The sequence below is a fragment of the Trifolium pratense genome, linkage group LG6 (genome assembly GCF_020283565.1).
Source record: "Trifolium pratense cultivar HEN17-A07 linkage group LG6, ARS_RC_1.1, whole genome shotgun sequence".
Classification (NCBI taxonomy): Eukaryota; Viridiplantae; Streptophyta; class Magnoliopsida; order Fabales; family Fabaceae; genus Trifolium; species Trifolium pratense.
This window is the reverse complement of record NC_060064.1, coordinates 23,008,912-23,032,664: the sequence shown is the minus strand read 5'-3', so window position 1 is coordinate 23,032,664 and position 23,753 is coordinate 23,008,912. Positions and strand designations below refer to the sequence as shown.

General features: G+C 33.3%; 2 protein-coding genes, 1 long non-coding RNA gene and 1 other non-coding gene across 4 annotated transcripts; 3 read left to right on the top strand and 1 right to left on the bottom strand.

Annotated features, from left to right (window-relative positions):
* Window positions 1-1,279: 1,279 nt before the first annotated feature.
* On the bottom strand, window positions 1,280-5,450 carry LOC123890161 (leucine-rich repeat receptor-like protein kinase PXC2). Its single transcript, XM_045939710.1, has 2 exons — window positions 3,412-5,450; window positions 1,280-2,966 (listed from the first exon to the last, which is right to left on the bottom strand). Exons 1-2 carry the CDS (start codon window positions 4,818-4,820, stop codon window positions 1,520-1,522), a joined length of 2,856 nt encoding a protein of 951 aa, XP_045795666.1. The 5' UTR covers window positions 4,821-5,450; the 3' UTR covers window positions 1,280-1,519.
* A 2,664-nt stretch (window positions 5,451-8,114) lies between these two features.
* LOC123893329 lies at window positions 8,115-8,248 on the top strand. The gene has a single exon (XR_006803435.1). It is a non-coding gene; the product is annotated as a small nucleolar RNA Z247 (small nucleolar RNA).
* A 2,626-nt stretch (window positions 8,249-10,874) lies between these two features.
* Window positions 10,875-12,685, top strand: LOC123890460. Its single transcript, XR_006802838.1, has 2 exons — window positions 10,875-11,028; window positions 12,338-12,685. It is a non-coding gene; the product is annotated as an uncharacterized LOC123890460 (long non-coding RNA).
* A 7,963-nt stretch (window positions 12,686-20,648) lies between these two features.
* Window positions 20,649-23,124, top strand: LOC123889495. Its single transcript, XM_045938847.1, has 2 exons — window positions 20,649-21,376; window positions 22,656-23,124. Exons 1-2 carry the CDS (start codon window positions 20,760-20,762, stop codon window positions 22,660-22,662), a joined length of 624 nt encoding a protein of 207 aa, XP_045794803.1. The 5' UTR covers window positions 20,649-20,759; the 3' UTR covers window positions 22,663-23,124.
* The last annotated feature ends 629 nt before the right edge of the window (window positions 23,125-23,753 follow it).

Here is a 23,753-nt window from a genome sequence, read left to right as displayed (position 1 = left end):
TTTGGAATGAAGAATAGTAAATTGTCGGAAGTGGAACATGCCATGATTGGTATGCATTACATCAAGTGTTGCCAATTGAAAAAGGTTGTTAGTTGGTGGTGCTTTTAAGGACATCTTGTGATGCACTTTGATTTGATTATTATGTCCAAGAAGCCTATTTGATAAGGTTGTGTGGCACTCCTTCACCTTTTTGTTTAACATATTTACTTCACATCCAAGCGTTGATAGCACAAATTGATGAGGAACATGTCAATAACTAAATGCTACTAGCAAATTGGATTATCCACAATTGATTTTATGATTCTCACTTAGTTAGAGGATCCAAGTTTAAGTGCAAACACAAACTAATCTGGAGTGATATGATCGACGTCAAACAGTGAATCATCAAGGTTAAAGTTGGTAGAGGTATCTGCAATCACTCTCACACTCAAGTCACTATGAGAACGTGGATTGAGAGACTTCTATTATTATAATTGCATACCTCTTGGTGTTGGGAGAGAACACCTCATACAGGAGGAGCAATGGTGTCGTTAGAGCATTGATATGTAGTCGTTACGAGACATCGCTCATCATGATGAGCTCCGATGTTTTTGAATGCCACTATGACATTAGAATTCTAGGAAATCTGAGGATGTCAATTAATATTTAAAAGGAGACGATTCATTGGATTGAATCAGATCAGATAGATATTCCTCTCGTTCTATGGAACAGGGTCGACATGACAAACATGGATTTTGGACCGGTCCATAATGCAAAATAAACTACTACTAATATTACATCTTTTTAACACCTTTGATGAGGAACATTTTACTAAGGGGGACAAAAATACAAGTCACGACTCATGAGTTTAAAATTGCTAATAAAGCAAATGAGTGCTTTTTCCTTTACCTTTTTCTGTGCTGCATTATTCTTGGTTGTGGAATGTGGATCATATTTTTTATCAATTTGTATTATGCATTACCTTTTTCTTCTTTTTTCCCTTAGTTTATTATGCAAAATCTCAAGTTTGGTTCCATATATGAAATGGAAATAGTCAAAGCAAGTTGTTCACTACTTTTGAGCTGAAGATAAATGATTATTTAGAATATATTATGTAATGAAATCTCATAATGAATGAATAATAATAATATTTTTTTATAACTAATAATTGAATGAGAAATCATTGTATATTCAAAAGAAATGTTCAATGTCATGTAGTGGGAATAATCCTTGTCCTATCAATAAAAAAAAGTCATTTAACTGCAAAATATACTTAAAAATTCAGAAAATGCCAAGCCAATTATGATTAAGATATATCATTATATTTATATCAGCCATCTAACTGGTGAAGAAAAATCCAGTGATACAAAACATAAGATAAACAAAAATAAGAGCAAAGAAAAAAAAAATCAACTTAAATAGGAACAATAAGTTGAAAAGGAAGAAAATTGACTTAATAACATTCTATTGTAATAACTTTTTAAACTGGATTCTACTTCACCAGGTACTTCAATGTGTGCTGTTTGTTTTCTCTCAAAATTCATTCTAATAGTTCCTCTTGGCCTTCTGAAGGGCACTGAATTAACTCTAAAATGTTGATAACCTCACTCATATCAGGCCTATTTGATGGAACTTGTGATGCACAAATCAACCCTAGTTTTATCACAGGAATTGCTTCTTCAGCAGCAAAATTACCTAAAAGTCTTTCATCGATACATTGTTCAACCTTTCCTTCTTCCAATGCACCCCTCACCATGTCACATAGAACCACCACATCATCTTCCATGTATTCCACAGGTCTTTTTCCTGTCACTATCTCTAAAATAAGGATTCCGAAACCGTACACGTCGCATTTCTCGGTTATCTTAACTGTGCGGCAAGCAAACTCAGGAGCCATGTATCCGAGCGCACTTTGAATTTTGCTGCTTAACACACAATGGTCTAGCATTGGTAAGAGCTTCACCAGGCCGAAATCACCGATCTTTGGCTCGCCGGAAGAGTCGATGAGAACATTGGTTGATTTTAGATTATAGTGGATAATGTTTGTTTCGTGCAAATGTGCCAACCCTTTTGCCATGCCGAGAATAATCTTGAACCTTTGTCGCCAAGATAAGACATTTTTGTTGGTATTGTCGTGCAGAAGCTTATGCAAGCTACCACTTGATAGGTACTCGTAAATGAGAAGCTGCAACGATGAAGTCCAATAATAACCTTCGAGTGCCACAAGATTCTGGTGCCGAATCTTCCCAAACCTTTTCACTTCCTTCTCGAACTCTTCTTGAGACTTGATCAAACTTGAGACTGTCAGCTTCTTGATTGCAACAGCATGCCCGTCTCGAAGGTAAGTGCGATAAACAACTCCAAATCCACCACGGCCTATTTCACTCTCTTTATTAAGGAGATTATGAGCTCCATCAGCAAAGTCTGCATCACCAGAAAACATGACAAGTTTGCCATAGTTCGGATCATTCTCCGGAGAATTTGTATAGTCATCACCACCGGAGAATGCAAATGGAGCAGCAGATCGTTCCATTGCAGAACGGGCGCGCATATTTAGGAAAGTGATAGCCACAACGCCAACTGCAATAAAAGCAGCTGCACCAATAGCAATAAGAGCAGATATACTAAGAATGATCTTGTGTCGATGATATTTTGAGGAAACGCTGGAGTTGGAAGCTGAAGAGTTGGGATTCAAGACAATAGGTTTCGGATGAACCGACGGACAGGAGTGATTGACAACAGAACCACACAACAATGCGTTACCGGTAACAGATGTAGAGGAGATGGTGTTGAAGAACCCACCGACCGGTAACTCGCCTTGAAGGTGGTTGTAAGACACATTAAATGACAAAAGATTGGAAAGATTTGTCAGCTCCTTTGGTAGACTACCAGAGAGCTCATTCCACGACAAATCTACATGCTGAAGATTGGTTAGGTTTGCAATGGCCGCAGGGATTGAACCAGTAAGCTTGTTGTGAGAAAGAACCCTGCACAATTAAATGAAATTCACAAACAAAAAAATAATTAGAAAAAGTACAGACTTTTGAGCTAGAAATGTTAATTTTCACAATTATATTTAACCGAAGCAAATTAAGAGAGCTCTTTTTTAGGACTTGTTTGAAATGACTTATTTAAACTTATCTACTCACATAACTATTTTTTAGACTGTTTAGGAGAACTTACAGGAATAGGATATGACATGTCCATACGTTTTTTCAGGATAGTTTATGAAAACAGCTTACAGCTTATATGAAAACAGTTTGACTTTATTTTATTTTGTGTAATAGAAATAGCTTATACATAACATAAGCGCCTATTTAAGTTGTTTATCGAAACAAAACCTTAATTTGTAAACACATATCAATCACATTAAGTTGTAAAGAGCAAAGCATGAAATAAGGGAAAGCATGTTTTGAAATTAGAGAAACTTACAAAGTTGTTAGAGATGAACACTTCGCGATTTGTTCGGGAATTCTCCCACCAAGGGAATTCTTATGTAGCCTCAATTCACCGAGTGAAATTGCACCTTCTATTTCAAAAGGAATGCTTCCATTAAGCGCATTGTCACTCAAGTCAACAATGTATAAAGATTTGAGTTCACCTATCCCACCAGGAATAGAACCAGAGAAATAGTTGGTAGACAAATTCAAGATTTTCAAACTACCAAGACCACCGATATTAGACGGAAGTCCACCAGAAAATCCATTGGAAGACAAATCCAAAACCTCGAGACCATGATAATTACCCTTCCTAAAAATCCATGAAGGAAGATAACCATCCAAATGATTTTGACTGATGTCAAAAGCCAAAAGCTTAGTACAATTCATCATTGAATCCGGCAAGTTTCCTGTTAACTGATTCCTCGAAAAATTCAATCTTTGCAGCATTTCAAGATTCCCTAATGACTTTGGAATCCAACCAGAAAATCTATTTTCAGAAAGATCCAATATTTCTAGATCTTTCAACTCTCCAATCCAATCAGGGATATTACCAGTGAATGAATTTCCTTGCAAAATGAGAGAATTACAAGAATTCAATTGTTGCATTGATTGAGGAATTCCACCAGACAGAAAATTACCACTCAAATCGAGCGATTTCAAAACTATGCAACCACCAATATCCTCGGGAATTCGACCACTAAAACGGTTTTTCTTCAAACTCAATTCCCTCAAATCATAAAGGTTGTGAATCCCCTTAGGAATTTCTCCATCAAGCAAATTATTTGAAACATCAAGTGATTGTAAACCTCTCAAAAACCAAACCTCAGATGGCAAATTTCCATAAATTTGATTATAAGAAAAGTTAACATTTGTCAAAGTGTTACATAAGCTAAGAGAATCAGGAATTTTACCTGTAAGATTATTCTTAGCAAAGTTAACAGTTTTCAAAGATCCACATTGTTGAAAAAACTCTTCAGGAATTGACCCTTTAAGATTGTTATAACTAAAGTCAACAACTTGTAAATTTCCAAGTTTAGGAAGATCAGGGTTTATGAAACCTGTGAAATTGTTACCAGAAAGTGAAAGAGTTTGAAGAAACTGTAATCTCAATAAACCTCTATCAATGTGTCCTGAAAGAGAAAATCCATCAAGAACAATAGAAATAACTCTATTGTTTGAAGAATCACATTTCACACCTTCCCAATTACAAGGTGTGTAATCATCTTCATTCCATGAAATTAGTTTATGATTAGGATCTTGTAAACCAGCTTTAAACACAATTAATCCCATTATTTCATCATTGAAAACAGGATCATCAACAGAAAACACTGAAACCAGAACCAAACCAAAAATACTCAAAAAAAACAAACTGAATTTCAACATCTTTGTAGAACAAAACATGTGTAAGAATCAAAAGGGTAGTGTTTAAACTTCAAAAAGAATGATTTTTCTTCATGAATTTCAACAAAGGTTTAACCTTTAACAATAACATTAAGAATAAGAAAGTGTTGGTATGATGAGAAGTTTCTTGTTCTCAGCAGAAGACAGAAACTGTAGAAGAAGTTGCAAGTAAACAAAAAGAGAAGAGAAGAGAAAAAAATAAAGAAAAGAAAAAGGGTTAGACAAAAACCATGTGAGAATGAAAAGAAGAAAAAAGACAAAGTAAAGTGAGTTGAAGAAAATCACTTTTTTTGCTTTTTCACTGTTGAGAATTTCAAAATCTCTTCCATTCAAAGATGAATGAACATGTTCCCACTAAGAATATAGAACAATGGGTCAATTTTATACTAAGAATCAAAGGATGGTATAGTAAAAATAATTGATTTTTTTTACTTTCTTTTTTAGCTTGTGTAGTAGTGAAAAGAAGAAGGAGAGAAAAAAAATGATTTTTTTGATTTAGATATTGGTTTCCAGAGAAAGCGGCGAAAGGGACGCAATGAGGGAAGAGATTATAGAGAAAAAAACAATTGTTGGTGGAAGCTTTGGGGGTTGAGAAGCCATTAATAGTGTGTGAGAGAGAGAAATTCAACCGAGAGGATTTAGATGAGATGATACATATATTTTCGACTTTAATTAATGTTCTGAGTTTGATAATCGATTTGGACATGCAATAGCGTTAAAAATTTATAAGAAAGATTCGATTTTCATTTAAGTTCCACAATATTTCAGAAATTGATCTATATTGTTGCGCACTTCCTTTTTTTTTTTTTTGGTCAATTGGCCTAATGACTAGAAATTCAATGTTAAGGGTGGATAAGTGAGATTAGCGGAATTCAAACTCAGTCTTGCATATGTAATATCTCTATCAACTGAGCTAAACGTACCGGAACAAGATTATTATTGTGCATTTATAATAGATTAAAAAAAACAGAATGAGAGAGAAAAGCATAAAATAATTGTGTTTGAATAAATGGAATTTATTGAATGCTTCTTTTATGCGTTGTTGTTGGTATAGTGTCAGAGAGAGTAAAGTGAAGCATTTAAAGCTTCTAACGTCAAAGATAAAGAAAGACTGTGTTTGTGTTTATGTGCCATGTGTTTCTAGCATAATAGAATTGAGAGACTTTGAGGTATTGTTGTTTTATAGTCTTGTAGAGGCAGTAGGAATATTAACCATGATTATGATATTTATAATGACATGTGGAATTAAAATATTTGAATAGGAGTATGTTGAATTTAATTATAAAATATATCTTATATACAAAAATACTTTTAGTAATAGTAATTTTTTAAGTTACTAAACATAACTTTAAAGTTGAAATTCACACATAACATAACTATAAAGTTTTGAGTCTCAATTAAGGTACGTCTTATCGGAAGAAAAAAAAAACATAGAATACATTAGAAAAAATGTTGCAAACCGATTAAAGTATCGGAACCAAATCCATTAGTTTGGTTTGGTTTTATTTTTGAAAAATACTAAAAATTGAATCAATCGAGAATTTATTAGTTCGAACACTAAATTCATGAAACTTCAATCCAAACCAGTCCAATTATACTCCTACATGTTCGTGTAGATAACAACTTTTGTATATGTATCCTCTAGGTACTTAAGTGTTCATACTTGTATCTGTTACTCACATTTTTATCAAAAATAAATTGATAAATTAGAAAATATCATAGTAGTATCATTTTAATAAAATTAAAAAATCAAATAATTTAATGTTGACTTATAAAAATTGTAAAAAATTGGTTGTAATCATACTAAAGTTCATATCTTTATTGACATATTCAAATTGTTTTTGCATTGTGTTATATATAAATATAAATAATTATATTAAAATTGTATATTAGTTTAATAGTTGTGCTGGATCGGGCCTAAGGCTAGTCTAGAGTCGAGCACGGCCCAATAGGACGTGACATAACCAGTTTGCATCAAAAGACACACGTTTACCATGTGCTCCTCCACTTAGGACATGTGGCCATCCAAACCTATCCATTATCCGAGATTAGCAGAACAGTTTGACCGGAGGGTGAGCACGAATAACGCATCCCTACATTCACGTATAAATTCTGGCAGTCATCCATTATGGGTGGATACACTCAGCCCATAATAATGGAGAGCTTTGACTTAGCGTTCGGGGCACTATATAAACCCTCCTCATCAAAGGGTCAAATATTCTATTCTTCACCCACTTTCTAACTTGTACTTCTACTAACTTGAGCGTCGGAACAACCCACCCCCCCCCCCCCCATCCCCCCGTGGATTGCTTAACTACAGACGTGATTGCTAGTCATCTAGCTGTCCGATCTAGCTAAGATCAATAGTGTTAGATTTTTAAAATTGACATACATATATTTTGACATAATAATATAAATAAAGACAAATATATATATATATATATATATATATATATATATATATAATGTGGATATGAGGTGGGGTGAGTACTAATGTACCCCCTACCTGCACATTTTTATGGGTAACTACCCAGTTAGAGATATAATTCCCTGATACTTGAATTATATTAATAGCATATGATTATAGTGTATCATGTAAATTAATATGATTTATATGTCAATTATAGACTAGCATATATTGTTACTAAAAATAGTGCACATCCATCATGATTCACATGATTCTAGGATCGTGCCTTACCACACTGCTGTATATATTTGTATGTTGTGCATTGTATAATCATCATCAAGAAATACAAATACTACTTTTCTATCTTGGCATCAGAGCGCTTATGCCTTGAAGGCTCTAGATCCAACACAAACCATGTCATCTGCTGCAAATGCAAACCATAGAAATGATCTCCCATCCACTATTTCTGTCAAGTTGGACAGAGACAATTATCCACTATGGCAATCAATGGTGTTGCCTTTAATCAGAGGTGCCAAACTTGATGGCTACATGTTAGGGAAGAAGGAGTGTCCTGAAGAATTCATCACTGCTGCAGATTCAAGCAAAAAATTCAATCCAGAATTTGAAGATTGGCAAGCATATGATCAACAACTCCTTGGATGGTTGAGAAATTCGATGACCATTGGCATAGCAACACAGTTACTACACTGTGAAACCTCAAAGCAACTTTGGGAGGAGGCTCAAAGTTTGGCTGGTGCTCACACAAGGTCACAAATCACTTATCTTAAATCTGAGTTTCATAGCACCAGAAAAGGAGAAATGAAAATTGAAGATTACCTGATCAAGATGAAGAATCTTGCTGATAAACTCAAACTTGCAGGCAATCCAATTTCAAATTCTGATCTGATCATTCAAACTCTAAATGGTTTGGATTCTGAATATAATCCTGTAGTTGTCAAACTGTCCGATCAAACCACACTCAGTTGGGTGGATTTACAAGCTCAATTGCTGACTTTTGAAAGTAGAATTGAGCAATTGAACAACCTCACCAACCTGACTCTCAATGCAACAACAAACGTTGCAAACAAATCTGATCACCGAGGCAACAAATTCAAATCAAACAATAATTGGAGAGGTTCCAACTTCAGAGGTTGGAGAGGAGGCAGGGGAAGAGGCAGGCCATCCAAGTCATCTTGTCAAGTTTGTGGCTTGAGTAATCATATTGCAATAGATTGCTTTCACAGGTTCGACAAAAGCTACTCAAGGCCAAATTATTCAGCAGACAGTGACAAGCAAGGACCTCACAATGCCTTCCTAGCCTCTCAGAACTCAGTTCAAGACTATGACTGGTACTTTGATAGCGGTGCAAGCAATCATGTGACACATCAAAATGACAAGTTTCAAGAATTGACAGAGCACCATGGTAAGAATTCACTAGTTGTTGGTAATGGTGAAAAATTGAAAATTGTGGGTACAGGTTCTTCAAAACTTAAGTCACTCAATTTACATGATGTCTTATATGTACCTAACATTACCAAAAATCTATTAAGTGTTTCTAAATTGGCTGCTGACAACAACATACTTGTTTAGTTTGATGAAAACTGTTGTTTTGTGAAGGACAAGTTGACAGGGAAGGTAATACTAAAAGGGCTACTTAAAGATGGATTGTACCAGCTCTCAGGAAACAAAAGGAACTCAAGTGCTTATGTATCTGTCAAGGAGAGTTGGCATAGAAGACTTGGTCACCCTAATAATAAAGTCTTAGACAAAGTCTTGAAAAGTTGTAATGTCAAAGTGCCACCTAGTGATAATTTTAGTTTTTGTGAGGCATGCCAATATGGCAAAATGCATTTTTTACCTTTTAAGCCTTCTTCTTCTCATGCTCAGGAACCACTTGAGTTGGTCCACACTGATGTATGGGGTCCTGCACCAATAATGTCATCCTCTGGTTTTAAATATTATGTGCACTTTATTGATGATTTTAGTAGGTTCACCTGGATTTATCCCTTGAAACAAAAGTCTGAGACTGTGCAAGCTTTCACTCAATTTAAAAATTTAACCGAAAATCAATTCAATAAAAGAATCAAAATAATTCAGTGCGATGGAGGTGGCGAATACAAACCTGTGCAAAAACTTGCTTTAGAAGCTGACATACAATTTAGAATGTCATGTCCATATACCTCTCAACAAAATGGAAGAGCTGAGAGGAAACACAGACATATAGCAGAGTTTGGCTTAACCTTACTTGCACAAGCTCAAATGCCCTTACATTATTGGTGGGAAGCATTCTCAACTGCAGTATACCTCATAAACAGATTGTCATCCCAAATTACTCAAAATGAGAGTCCGTATTCACTCATGTTTCATAAAGAACCTGACTATAAGCTCCTTAAACCCTTTGGTTGTGCGTGTTACCCATGTCTCAAACCTTATAACCAGCACAAGCTACAATTTCACACAACCAGGTGTGTGTTCTTGGGATATAGCAACTCCCACAAAGGGTATAAATGTCTCAACTCTCATGGAAGAACTTTCATATCAAGACATGTCGTTTTCAATGAAGACCATTTTCCATTCCATGATGGATTTCTCAATACAAGAAGTCCTCTAAAAACAACAATTAACAATCCATCTACTTCTTTTCCTTTGTGCACTGCAGGTAATTCCACTAGTGATGCAAGCATACCAATCACTGAAGAAGAAAATCCAGTTGAGATAAATTCAGAAGACTCACAAGATGTTAACAGCGACACAGAACAAACTGACAATGGTTCATTAGAAAATGACACCGCTCATGAAGAGACACTAGACATAGCTCAACAGCAAAGTGTGGGTGAATCAAGTCTGAACACAAATACAAGCAATGCAATACACACAAGGAGTAAGTCAGGCATTCATAAGCCAAAGCTACCTTACATTGGACTCACTGAAACCTACAAAGACACAATGGAACCTGCAAATGCCAAGGAAGCTCTCACAAGACCCTTATGGAAAGAAGCAATGCAAAAAGAGTTTAAAGCACTCATGTCCAACAAAACATGGATATTAGTGCCTTACCAAGATCAAACAAATGTAGTTTACTCAAAATGGGTCTTCAAGACCAAATACAAGTCAGATGGCTCCATAGAGAGGAGGAAAGCTAGACTAGTTGCAAAGGGGTTTCAACAAACAGTTGGAATTGACTACGAAGAAACATTTAGCCCGGTAGTCAAAGCTAGCACAGTCAGGATTATCCTCTTAATTGCAGTGCACCTCAATTGGGAAGTCAGGCAATTAGACATCAACAATGCATTTCTAAATGGATACCTTAAAGAAACAGTATACATGCAACAACCAGAAGGATTTGTTGATCCTGTAACGACCGTTTTTTTTTTGAATTATTAGTTATTATTATTTTATTTCGATTATTATGTGATTAATTATGTTTTTGGTATGATTAAGAATATTTTGGTCATTAATAGATTATTAGTTAATTGTGAGAGGTTAGACTAATTATAAGTGAGATAATTAATTAATTAGGAGAATTAATGAATCTTAAGTGTTATTGGGCCTAAAATGTAAAATAACCATGTTATTAGTAAAATATAAGAAGAAAATGGTAATTGACTAATTGTGTAGTAATGTAGTAAAATTTTGGTTAGAAAGAATTAGTAGTATAATTAGGTTTTTAGTCATAAAAATAAAGAGAAAAAGAGAGGTAGAAAGAGAAAGTAGAAAAGAAGAGTTTTAGAGACAAGATCAAGAGTAGAAGGAGAACTTGGAAATTGAAGAAGAAGGAGTAAAGATTCCAACTTTGATAAGGTAATAGAGTAGTTGTTAAATTTATGAGAGATGATTCAAGAGAGGGGAGAAGGAATCCTTCTCCATTCCCAAACTCTCTCATCTCTAGGTTTGGGTTGGGTTGATGGAAATATAATTTTTTTATGAAGTTTTGGTGATTGTTATATGAATCTACATATTCATTGATGTTAGTTGTATGATTTAATCTGTGAAAAATGATCACTTGATGTTGTTGTTGTTGATTTTTACATGATTTTCATGAGTTTTGGTTCAAAAGTGTCAATTTGATGAATTTAAGTGATTTTGAGGTTAATAAGCTATTTTTAAGTGCTTTTGAACTTATGTAAACTTGACCCATGTTTGGTATAATCTTTCTGTGCGAAATAAGTTGTTTTTGAGCAAATAAGCACTTCTGAAATAAGTTCCTGAAGCCAATTCGCGTTTTCTGCAAAATTATACAGTTTATGGCCGCGTTGACTTTTTGCGTTGATTTTGACTTTTGACTTTTGTTGACTTTTTTTTATCCGGAACCTATTTTTCACAGTTTTTCGCGTAGATTCCGATTCCGGAACCCGTTTTATGAGATGAAGCTTGGTTTATACAGTTCACTTAAAAATTGCATACTTTCTATATATAATTTAATAAGGTTCGTATGCTTAAGTGGATCAAATTAATTGTTATTATTGAAGACTTAGTTTGGGCATACTTACATGGTTTTGAACTGACGTTTATAAGTAAATTACCATGTATATGTTTGTGTATTATTTTTCTTTAATGAGAGATGAACAATTCATTTATTTAGTGATGATGTGAATTGTGTTCTATAATACGTAAATATAATACTATTGGATTGTACATCCACTTTGATGATGATGTAGATAAATGATACTTGAGCATTCCAATCATTCGTATTGTATGATGAGCAGATACTTTAGCTGCGGTTGAAAGTATAGCAGATATTTTAGTGGTGGCTAAAATATATGGATTCAGTTGGTCCAATAAATGATGATGAAATATTGCATGCATTAGTAATGCTAGGGGCATTGCATAAATGTGGCATTAGTTGCATTAGGTAATATGTGCACTTATGTGAGGTGTTTGGTATTTGACATAATTGATCCGTGTACTTATAACTATTTGAATAATTATAAATCTTTGATTCTATGATGACTATGATGGTATGAAAATATTGGATAAGTTAGATAGAAATATTTAATTGAGTAGTATATGTGTTGTCTATTTAAGTGTATAGTATGCGTACTTTTGCACTTGTATGAATTTCATAACTAACTCTCTGTTGTTTGTAATTGCTCGACCTTTGGGGGTCCAGAGTTGCAGGTTGAGAACCTTGAGCCTCATATCTAGTCGCGCCGCTTTATTGCTTCTAGTTCTTTTGGTGAGAGGATAGCTTTAGGCTACTCCTATTTTGTTTAGTATCTAGATTACCCGAGTCTTAGTCTAGATGCTCTGATACTTGTACCACCTTAGGATTCATCTTTTGTCGCTTATGATGTCTGAAATTATGTATAGGAGCCTTATGCCGAAATTATTTTGTTATTCGGATGACTGTATTACTACTATGATTGTGATACCTATGCATGTTTGGATTAGTCTGTTGAACTAATGTCTTTGGATATTATGAATATGCATGATTTCAAAGTATTTATTTTATGAGATATGAACTTGCTCTTATTTGATAGAAGAATAGGACAGGTTTTATATGATTCCGCTACAATATTAATATATGTTAAGTATGCATGTTATGTGTTTTAATATTTTAAATGTAATACTCTGATTAATGCTATGCATTTGTATCATATATTTAATTAGTGCGCGTAGTATTAGTTAGGGTGTTACAGATCCTACCAAGCCTAATCACATATGCAAACTATCCAAAGCAACTTATGGATTGAAGCAAGCACCAAGAGCTTGGTTTGATAGCCTCAAAACTGCATTGTTGAACTGGGGCTTTCAAAACACAAAAAGTGACTCTTCTCTTTTCCTTCTAAAAGGTAAAGATCATATCACGTTTCTCCTTATATACGTGGATGACATAATTGTCACAGGCAACAATAACAAGTTCCTTCAAGCTTTCATCAAACAGCTTAACGATGTCTTCTCTCTCAAAGATTTGGGTCAATTACACTATTTTCTGGGCATAGAAGTACAAAGAAATGTCAGTGGAATGTACCTCAAACAATCCAAATACATTGGTGACTTATTGAAGAAATTCAAGATGGACAATGCCTCATCATGTCCAACACCTATGATAACAGGTAGGCAATTCACAGTTGAGGGGGAGAAATTGAAAGATCCAACTGTGTTCAGACAAGCCATAGGAGGACTACAATACTTAACTCACACAAGACCTGATATAGCCTTTTCTGTTAATAAACTCAGTCAATACATGAGTTCACCCACCATTGACCACTGGCAAGGCATAAAAAGAATATTGAGGTATCTTCAAGGCACCATCAATTATTGCTTGCACATCAAGCCATCAACTGACTTGGATATAACAGGTTTTTCTGATGCAGATTGGGCCACTAGTATTGATGACAGGAAATCTATGTCTGGTCAATGTGTGTTCCTTGGTGAAACACTTATTTCTTGGTCTTCAAGAAAACAAAAGGTAGTATCAAGATCAAGTACAGAGTCTGAGTACAGAGCTCTAGCTGACCTAGCTGCTGAGATAGCATGGATTCGTTCACTACTTACTGAGCTTGAACTCCCATTGCCAAGGAAACCCATATTGTGGTGTGACAACTTAAGTGCCAAGGCATTAGCTTCTAATCCAGTACTGCATGCTCGATCTAAACATATTGAAATTGATGTTCATTATATCAGAGATCAAGTACTACAAAATGAAGTTGTCGTGGCTTATGTCCCCACAGCTGATCAAGTTGCAGATTGTCTCACCAAGCCATTAAGCCACACTCGTTTCAGTCAAATTAGAGACAAACTTGGTGTGATCCACTCACCACCAGTTTGAGAGGGGGAGTTAGAGATATAATTCCCTGATACTTGAATTATATTAATAGCATATGATTATAGTGTATCATGTAAATTAATATGATTTATATGTCAATTATAGACTAGCATATATTGTTACTAAAAATAGTGCACAGCCATCATGATTCACATGATTCTAAGATCGTGCCTTACCACACTGCTGTATATATTTGTATGTTGTGCATTGTATAATCATCATCAAGAAATACAAATACTACTTTTCTATCTTACCCATGCTCATGTCGTACTCATAATGTGATTTTTATACCTGTTGTGGGGTTTTTTACGAGTACTCACTAGGTGTGCGTCTAATTGTTATCTCTAAGGAGTGACCCCCATTTATCCTGTCATTTTTTAGGGTTTAACCAAGATTTTAGACTCGGTATTTTAAATTAGCTCACTCTCTTAGCACTAATCTGATGATAATCTTTTCCTTTTCGGCGATTTCGAGTCACCTATTCGATGGAGCACCATCCAACCTATAGGTAACTCACACGTAAAAATTTAACTACTCACACAGTGAACCCAACATAGTATACACATGAGAAAGAATCTGATGTGGCTCAAAGTGTTCAAGTTGGTGTGTGCAATTAATATGGTTTTGGATAATGTTGGTGTCATGGTAGAGTAAATGCAAAATTCTTGAACAATACTACTCCGTAGTCCGTACACTATACTGTGTATATTACTATATTATATATATAGTACGTACTACAAGATATTTTTGAATTTTCAAAGCCAGCATTATCAAAACAAAACCATGTCAATCGCACACAACACATGCATGTAACTTGTAAGCAAGTATACAAAACCATGTCAACACTCTGATCAGCTACATCAGATTCAATTGTCAACACTTAAAGGACGCGTAAATAAATAACTTCGTTATATACTGGATGAAAAATTGAGGAAAGACTAAAGCAAGTAAATCTCAAATACTATTTTTTTTATATAAAATTAACGGTATTCAATAAAAAATACGAGTAATTTTGAATTTTGAATTTTATGGTCTTAATTAATAACCATTAATTTTGAATTGTAATTAATAACGGTATAAACCATTAATTTTGAATTTGATGGTCTTAATTAATAACATATCAAATAAGAGTAATTTTTAATTTCTCTAGTATCTTTAGTCCTCTTGTTCAATAGAAGAAGAAATGATCCAAATCCACAATTTAAATGAGTTAGCTTAATGGCATTGGCATAACACTAAATTTAGTGTGCGCACCAAAAAATACTTTAGTGAGAAAATTTTGAATTGAACTATGTAAAATACGTCCACTTTATCTTTAAGAGTTTAGCGCAGATCTAGTGTGGTGCACGCGCTGGCTTATCATGGAGATGGATGATCTGGACTGTCTGATTGATCCGACAGCCGTGATGAGATCATCTCTTGGCCGTCTGATGGAAATCAACGGTCTGTAACGGTGGTCCTGCGGTAGGCGCGCGACACTGGATCAGCGCCAATATGTTTTTTTTTTTTTTTAAAAAAAGAAAGGGTATTTTTGTCCAACTCAAAAGGTGCACCTTGCTAATTTAGACCCAACTGGGTCTAAATTAGCAGCCCCATATATATATATATATATAAAGCAATCAAGCAGTCTGTATATGGATCCTTTCATACCAAATAGTCAAATACTGTAAACCATACACACCTTCTTGTTTCTCTATATTCTTTCTCTAGCATCTTTAGTCCTCTTGTTCAATAGAAGAAGGAAATGATCCAAATCCACAATTTAAATGAGTTAGCTTAATGGCATTGGCATAACACTAAATTTAGTGTGCGCACCAAAAAATACTTTAGTGAGAAAATTTTGAATTGAACTATGTAAAATACGTCCACTTTATCTTTAAGAGTTTAGCTCAGTTTATAGGGATATCATATATATTATGCAAAAGTCGGTATTCGAACCCTCAAATACTCTACTTATGTATCTTTAAGATGAAATTTAACAACTAAGCTATTAAACAAAAAAGAAGTCCACTTTAATGAAAGTGAATTTTATTTCTTTTATCCAAGAAAGTGAATTGTTAGAAATACCTAACACTAACAGATCATCTTAAAAATATATTTTAAAAGCTTTGTCGTCTCACAAAGAAAAGGATCATATGTGTCCATAAACATAACTCAGTTGATAAGAAACATCACATATTATATATGCAGGGATCGGGGTTTGGACCCCGAACATTCAACTTATCCGATACATTGTGCATTATTTTATCCAAACATTTATTTGAGAGCAAATAAACGCACCCTAAAGCTAACTTAAATTCAACAACCAACAATAGCCATAGTAAATTTAAGCATGCAACAAGGCTGGCTATTATTTTAGGCTACTAGTTATAGAAGTAGCCATAGACGTCATAATCAGAACGGTTTAGAAAAACAATTGAAGGCACATGAAGCCATTTAATTTGTTTTGTACGTAATGCTTGTTTTCAAGCTTCAAAAACTCAAACTTCAAACACCCACTGTGTTTTTATTTATGGGGTCTAAGCTGTTTTCTCTTTTTTCTTCATTTATTTATAGTACTTTGCTTTGAATTTAATTTGTTTACCCAATGTTGTCTAATAAATTGACTCCTTTAGCTATTTGCCTTAGAAGGCAAGAAAATACAAGACTAATGAAATGTCACGTTTTCCTGTTTTCAGTTTTCACACCTTATGCTTTCTTTTTTTATTGTCATCGTGTTTGTTGATTAAAAATATATAGTACCACCAAATTCACATTCACATGGTCTTGGTTTTAAAATTGTTTGACTTTTTAATTTTATTTATTTGGAACGGTTTCTGTCAAGGAGAGTTCTTAATTTGTACCTATAAAAAAATGTTTTTCTTATACCCTTTAAAAAATTTGGGATATATATTTATCCGGCAACTAATAAAAATAAGTCACATAAGTAGATTTGTATGTGAAATAAAAAAAGTTTTCAAGTTAATTTGTAAATACCACATACAAATTATTTACTTATTTGTCTTATTCTCATTAGTTATTGAATAAATATTCTCGGTTCTTAAAAGGATAATGTATGTTTCACCATTAAAAAAAGGCTTATTTCATTGCACATAGGATAAAATTAATTCAAAAATTAAAATAAAAAATGATTGTGTACATGGCGTCAAATAACCGAATGTGAATACTATATTACTATTACTATACCCAATAATTTTTTTAAGTTACATTGTATGCCTTGCATTTATTTTAAGTTTTCTTTTTTATGAAATTTTAAGTTTTAAATTAATCCCCTATAATTTTTGTTAAAAAAAAAATAAAAAATTGATCCCCTAGCTATATTTTTTTAAAAAAAATTGATTTTTTTTAAAGGAAAATTGATCTCTTATATTACTAATAATATTATAATGAGTTAGTCTTTTTAATCAAATATTTGTTTAAATATCCTGGTGACTAATATAGAAACACATGTGGATAACTCTGAAAGGTGCCACATTGACGTTTAAGATAGAGTTAACTCAAAATTTGACAAAAATGATTAACTTATAATGACATCAATAATATAATAAACCAACTTAAAATTTTTTAAATATAAAGTCTGTTTGATCTACAAAATATGAGTGCTGGACAGAACAAATATAGAATGTAAAGATAAATGTGGCTGAATATTAGGGGTTATGTGGCTGAATTTTTATTTCTCTTTGTATAATAAAGATAAAGAAGAAGACGGTGGCTTATTAAGAAATCATGGCACTCAAGTCTAACTTTTAGAGATTACTTTCTCTTAGGGAATAAGCTAGAGGGGAAGGGTTCAATCATAAATCTTACTCAAAGTTAAGCATTCTATTCTTTTTGTCGAGAAAGATAACTCTTATAGTCTTCTTAGGCTATGGTGCCAGTTTCGCAACACCCTTACTTCTAGAGTTCGCAACTTTTCCCAAGGCAGAGAAGGGCTTATATTGCTCGCCTTTAGTAAGATTTTGAGGAAAATTAGGCCAAAAGATTCTGATTAAGTGACGGCATTTTCATATAGTAAAGATAAAGATGAGATGATTGGGCAAAAAATCTTACATTAATCAAAATAGACGAAGAAATTTGAGTTTGCCATGGGAGCAAGAGAAAGTTTACATTATGCAAGAGTAAAAGAGAAAACACTACATGAGAGAGAGATGGAAAAGAGTGTCCAATTTTTTTAGAAGGAATTGGATGTCACTAAGCACACGATTTAGGAGCAAATGTTTTTTTTTTTTTGATTTATAATGATTGGGATCGAATCCAAGACCTATAGCGTACTACCCAAACCCCTTACCACTAGACTAAATTTAGTGACTTTTCGGGAGCAAATGTTGATTTGCTTACTTTTTTACTCAATTGAACCTCTTTCGGATCACCCACCCAAGAACTCATCTGTCAAAGAAAAGAATAGAAGTAAACCAGAAAAAATTGAGCCGCCAAAATAATGATACTAATGTTTTCTAGCATTCAATGAGCATTAGTATTTAGCAAATGGAAAAAAAAAATGGTGCAAAACTTGTTTGGGCCCTTTTTGAGGCCCAATACCATTTTTTATATATATTTTTTTCATTAAAGGGAGCTTTAGTAAGATTTGGAGGAAAATTAGGCCAAAAAATTAGGGTTAAGTGACTTCATTTCCATTCTTTTTATTTTATATAATCAAGAAATTAGACGGTTACTTGGTATGGATTGAGAAGTTAAGATTTGTCACTCTTATCGTGAATCAAATGCTTGTGCTGATGCTCTTGCTAATTTGGGGTGTGATCATGAGCCGGGGATGCGTGTGTATGAACAATGTTCTGTGAGTCTGAGCTCATTGTTGTTAGCTGATGTTATGGGGATAACTACCCCTAGAGTCATCTCTCTATAGTTACTTTTTTTTTGGGCTTTGGCCCCTTTTGTATCCAAAAAAAGAAAGAGTAAAAGTATAAGAGTCAAAATCGTTAAAAAAAATAATAGGTATTAAAATTGCAAATTAAAGATGATAATTTGACCCACAATCCACAAAAATGTCAATAATTATGAATATAACACATGTACGAATAATTGCATGTAAAATTAAGCAGATTGTTTTTTGGTTGATAAACGAAATGGTAAAGTCATTATAAACTCATAAACACAAGTTAGTAAACCGGGATTCGAACTTCAATCATGACATCCAACTTAACAATTTTAACATTTTTATCAGTTGAACTAGAACTTGTAAACAAATTCGGCGGATTTATGTAAGACTACAAGTAGAACAGAAAATTTAGATGAGGTTAATTTTATTAATAATTTATTATCTTGAGACTGTAGTAGATAGATTTAACTCTTGGTCAAAATATAATTAATTTACATTTCTTAATAAAAAAGAATTACATCCACGTTTGATTTTGTCAAAATAAAAATAAAATTACGTGCGTACTATATATAAATGAGATGAAAAAAAAAAGAAGCTTAACTCCCTTTCTATTGCAAAAAAAAAAAAAACTTAACTACACTCTTACGTTTTAGGTTTCAATTTGGTCTCTTACGTTTAAAAAGTATTAATCCGATCCCTTACGTTTTCAATATGTTTCAATTTAGTCATTTCCGTTAATTTTGTCACTAACACCGTCTGAACTATACACGTGTCAGTGTATCCAAGTGTCCACGTATCTGACTATCTGTCCATATATGCAAACCAGTTGTCACATGTGACAAAACTGACAGAAAAAACTAACTAATGCAAAAAGTAAAAACGTAAGAAACCAAATTAATACGTTTTAAACGTAAAAAACCAAATTAAAATCTAAAATAAACGTAAAGGATCAAATGTGTAGTTAAGCAAAAAAAAATACTTTATTTGTCCCAAATATAAGAATTCATCCACATATGCATATGCATAAGTATTAAGAAAAATAACTTTTGCATTAAATTTATCAAATAATATGTGGGAATGGATTCTCTCAAGTGTAATTTACACTTGAGAGAATAAAGTGTGGTTTGTTACCATTGATCAAGAGAGAGAAGCATATAAAAATTTAGAGAAAATGAATTTAGATGGTGTTAGATTACACTTTATTCTCTCAAGTGTAAATCACACTTGAGAGAATCCATATTATTTTTCCAAAACTACCTTCAATTATTAAAACAGAGAAATAATAATCCATAATTTCTTTTCATTTAACTAAAGATATTTTTTTGCTTATCAAAAAAAAAAAAAAAAAAAAAAAAAAAACTAAAGATATTTTTGTCAAAAAGTATCTTATCTAGTATATTGCATGTTCTACCATCAATAATATTATTCCAAACTTGTGTATGGTGCACCAAATTAACTACTCCCTCCGTCCCAAATTATAAGGGAAAAAATGCCATTTTTTTTGTCCCAAATTATAAGAGAAAAAATCATTTTTAAGAATGTTTTTTTCTTATTTTCATAAAATTAAATGCAAATTGCATTTAATTTCTTCTCTCTCTCATTTTCTCAATAAACAACAACCAATAAAAATTATTTTTACATCTTTCTATGCAACTTATTCCAAGGAAAACCCACAAAATCATACTTCAAATTCTCATGTTTTACTTTTTCTTAATAAGTGTGATTTTTTTATTTTCCCTTATAATTTGGGACGGAGGGAGTATTTGTTTATGTTAGAAAAAGCAGTATAAAAGAAAGTAATATATTGAATGATTTGAATCCCAAGCCTGTTCCATTTAATTTTGTTGAGAAGAAACATTTCCATCACGTAAAACCCTGCCTATCCCTTTTCTCGTTCATTTTCATTCAGAACAAACATCAAACACCATGAGCGCATCTCCAAACAACAACTCTTCTTCCACCACCACCACTGCCGCCACCACCACCCTCGACAACTACTTCCTCGAAACCCTAATGGACAGACTTCAACTTCGTGGTCCAGACAACAAACCTCTCTTCGATAAATCCTACGACGATTTCCTTTTCAGCGAAGAAGAAGATGATGACGACGACGAAGAAAACCAACCCGGTGCTTACCAAGACGCAAAACAAGCAATCTACAAAGAAGAATCTAAGCTTGAAGCTGAAATCATCAAATTAATCCTCACTGGAAAAGGAGATACTCTGAAACCAAATTCCGGTGAAGCAATTTCACTTCGCGAAAGCAATATTTGTGTTGGGTGTCATGAGGAAGAAGAAGGGGAGTATGTTGTGTGGGAATGGCATGGACATATTATGGGGTATACTGATGAACATGGGTTTGCTCCTGAGTATATTTATGGGAATTACTTTCAAAGAATTGTGCCTGTTGAGCGTTCTGATGCTGTGCCTGTTGAAGATGATGCAGTGAATAAGGGTTTGAAGGATTTGATTGATGGTGCTGTTAGTACCAACCCTGGTAGGATTCTTCATCGCAATCTCAATGCTGGGAATATTTATACCAGGTACCTAATTTTACATTTTTGTCAATGCAATTCATTTTGTTCGATTTTGAGTAGTTTTTATTGGTATTCATTCAGTAGTTTTTATTTCTTTCAATTTTGAGTTTTTATTTTGTATACTATTATTACTCACATGCTATGTGCTTTGGTTGTGGATGAATTTAGATGTTACTGTTAGGATGTTGGATTTTGTCTTTAGTGTTTAGGAGTATAGATGCAAGGTTATAAATAATTGTCGCTTTAAGGTTGCAGTTGTCGCGGTGTGAATTAATCACAACAGCACATAGATCTTGTACTACCACATATATATATATATATATATATATATATATATATATATATATATATATATATATATATATATATATATATATATATATATATATATATATATATATATATATATATATATGTGTGTGTGTGTGTGTGTGTGTATAATAACTTAAATTAAGAGATAGATATGAATTTTTGAACTAGGGAAAGAGCTAAAAGGAGACCATCTCAATTGAAAAAAAATGGAATTCTCTGTCCATTTGCATTTTGTCGCGACTGTAATGGCGTATCAATGTTACTTTTTTTCACTGTATAAAAATGGGGAAAAATGGTTACGGTGGCTGCTGATACTGTTTTTTACTCTGCCGTTTTCTCGGTAACGTACCATTTTTTAAAACCTTGTTTAGATGGTAATTAATCACAAATGGGGTTTCAGAAGGCCTGTGTCATGGGCATTTTACCTCTCTGAGTCGTTTAAAATTTGAATTTTTTTTTGCGTCTATCTAATGATATTTATGGGCAAGACGAGTAATTAACTATTTCTTAAGACAAAATGATTAATATGAGATTGTATGAATGGGTTATAAGGAAAGCCACGCCTTTAGTCCTTAACAAAAGTGGTCGAAGAAAACCTTTTAAGTTCTCTTAACCCTGACAAGGTTTTGCTTACAAAACTAGCTATGATGTTCTTCATGTTGGTGATGTATGACACCTTTAATCCTTCACAGAAGGGGTCGAAGAAAATCTTTTAAGTTCTCCTAGCCCCGACAAGGTTTTTCTTGATAGGCCATACCGATGCATTGTTATCATTATATAAAGAAAATGACTATGGTGTTCTAACATAATAAATCACATTATATTGTGTGTGATTTATTATGTTAGAAGTGTTATAATATACTTTTGAGCATTTTTTATGCGTTTTATTGCATCGAGTGCAACTTTACCACTGAATTGAATGTTTTATGCTTTTATATTTGGTTTCTCTCATGTTCTCTACTGAAATCTACAGGTTCTAAGAAATTCGTCATTGGAATTTCATAAGTGGTTGCAGGCAGAGGTTGAAGCCATCATCTCGTTCCCTTTGTGAAGCAAAGATTGCTTTCCATTTTCCCTGTGCAAATCTCAAGATTAAGCTTGCATCTGTATGTCTATTTGAGCTTTAAAATCCTACTTGTAAAGGATGCGAGACATGGTTTATTAATAATTCATTATCTTTCCTTGGCGAATTAAGGGAGGAAAGTGAAAGGAAAGAAAGATGCATATACTTGTTGTGGTAAAAAAAAATTCACACAAATTTCTTCTTCCTCTTTGTATGTAGCTCTATGTTCTGTATGTTCTGTTTTTCACTGTGCGGCGCCTGCACATTTTTTTTCTTCTTTTTTGCATGTTATGCACTGTTGCACAATTGCAACATAGCATTAGGTAGATCATTCCTTATGTTTGGTGAGAGTTTGGGCACTAAAGCGAATTTGGGCACAGCTGATTTTTGTGTTTCAACTTGTGAATTGTGAACTGTGTGACTGCCACTCTGTTTTCTTTATGTTTGGCTATTCAAATTTTGCCGCCGGTAGAAGGATTATTGTCTTTTATGGGCACTGTCACTTTGCATTTGTCATTCATTTCTTATTAAGCTCGTTGTGATCAATTATGAAATAGATTCTCTAATTTTCAAATTTAAATAGCTTGGTTAAATTTGAATAGTATATATAGACTCTTTTACTCCCTTTAATCACCACTTCACTTGTTGTTTATATCAGAGATTGGCTCCAAATTCATTAAACCACTTTAAAACTTTCTTGCTTTTGATCATTCTAATCTATTACAGTACTAATTTTTGTTTGAAAAATTATAGTAATATATTATCAAACATATCTTTAAACCCTATTATAATTAAAAAAACAACAGCTTTTAACTTCTTTTTTTTTTTTTATAAAAAATGTAAGATTTATGGTTAAAAGAGCTTATACACCTAAAAAAAATTAGGTCAAACGGTATCTATGTCTCAAGGACGATCGTAAAAAATTCTCATTCAAAAAGTATTTAGCTTTGAATATTCTTGACACCAAAACATCTGGATTGGTTAAGAAATCTCAACCTTGCTTCCCCA

Excerpts from the sequence above, each read along its gene's own strand:
- LOC123890161 (XM_045939710.1), bottom strand. The coding sequence starts at position 4,820 with ATGTTTTGTTCTACAAAGATGTTGAAATTCAGTTTGTTTTTTTTGAGT. Across the intron at positions 2,967-3,411 it reads TGTTCATCTCTAACAACTTT|GGTTCTTTCTCACAACAAGC; the intron begins GTAAGTTTCTCT and ends TTAATTGTGCAG.
- LOC123889495 (XM_045938847.1), top strand. The coding sequence starts at position 20,760 with ATGAGCGCATCTCCAAACAACAACTCTTCTTCCACCACCACCACTGCC.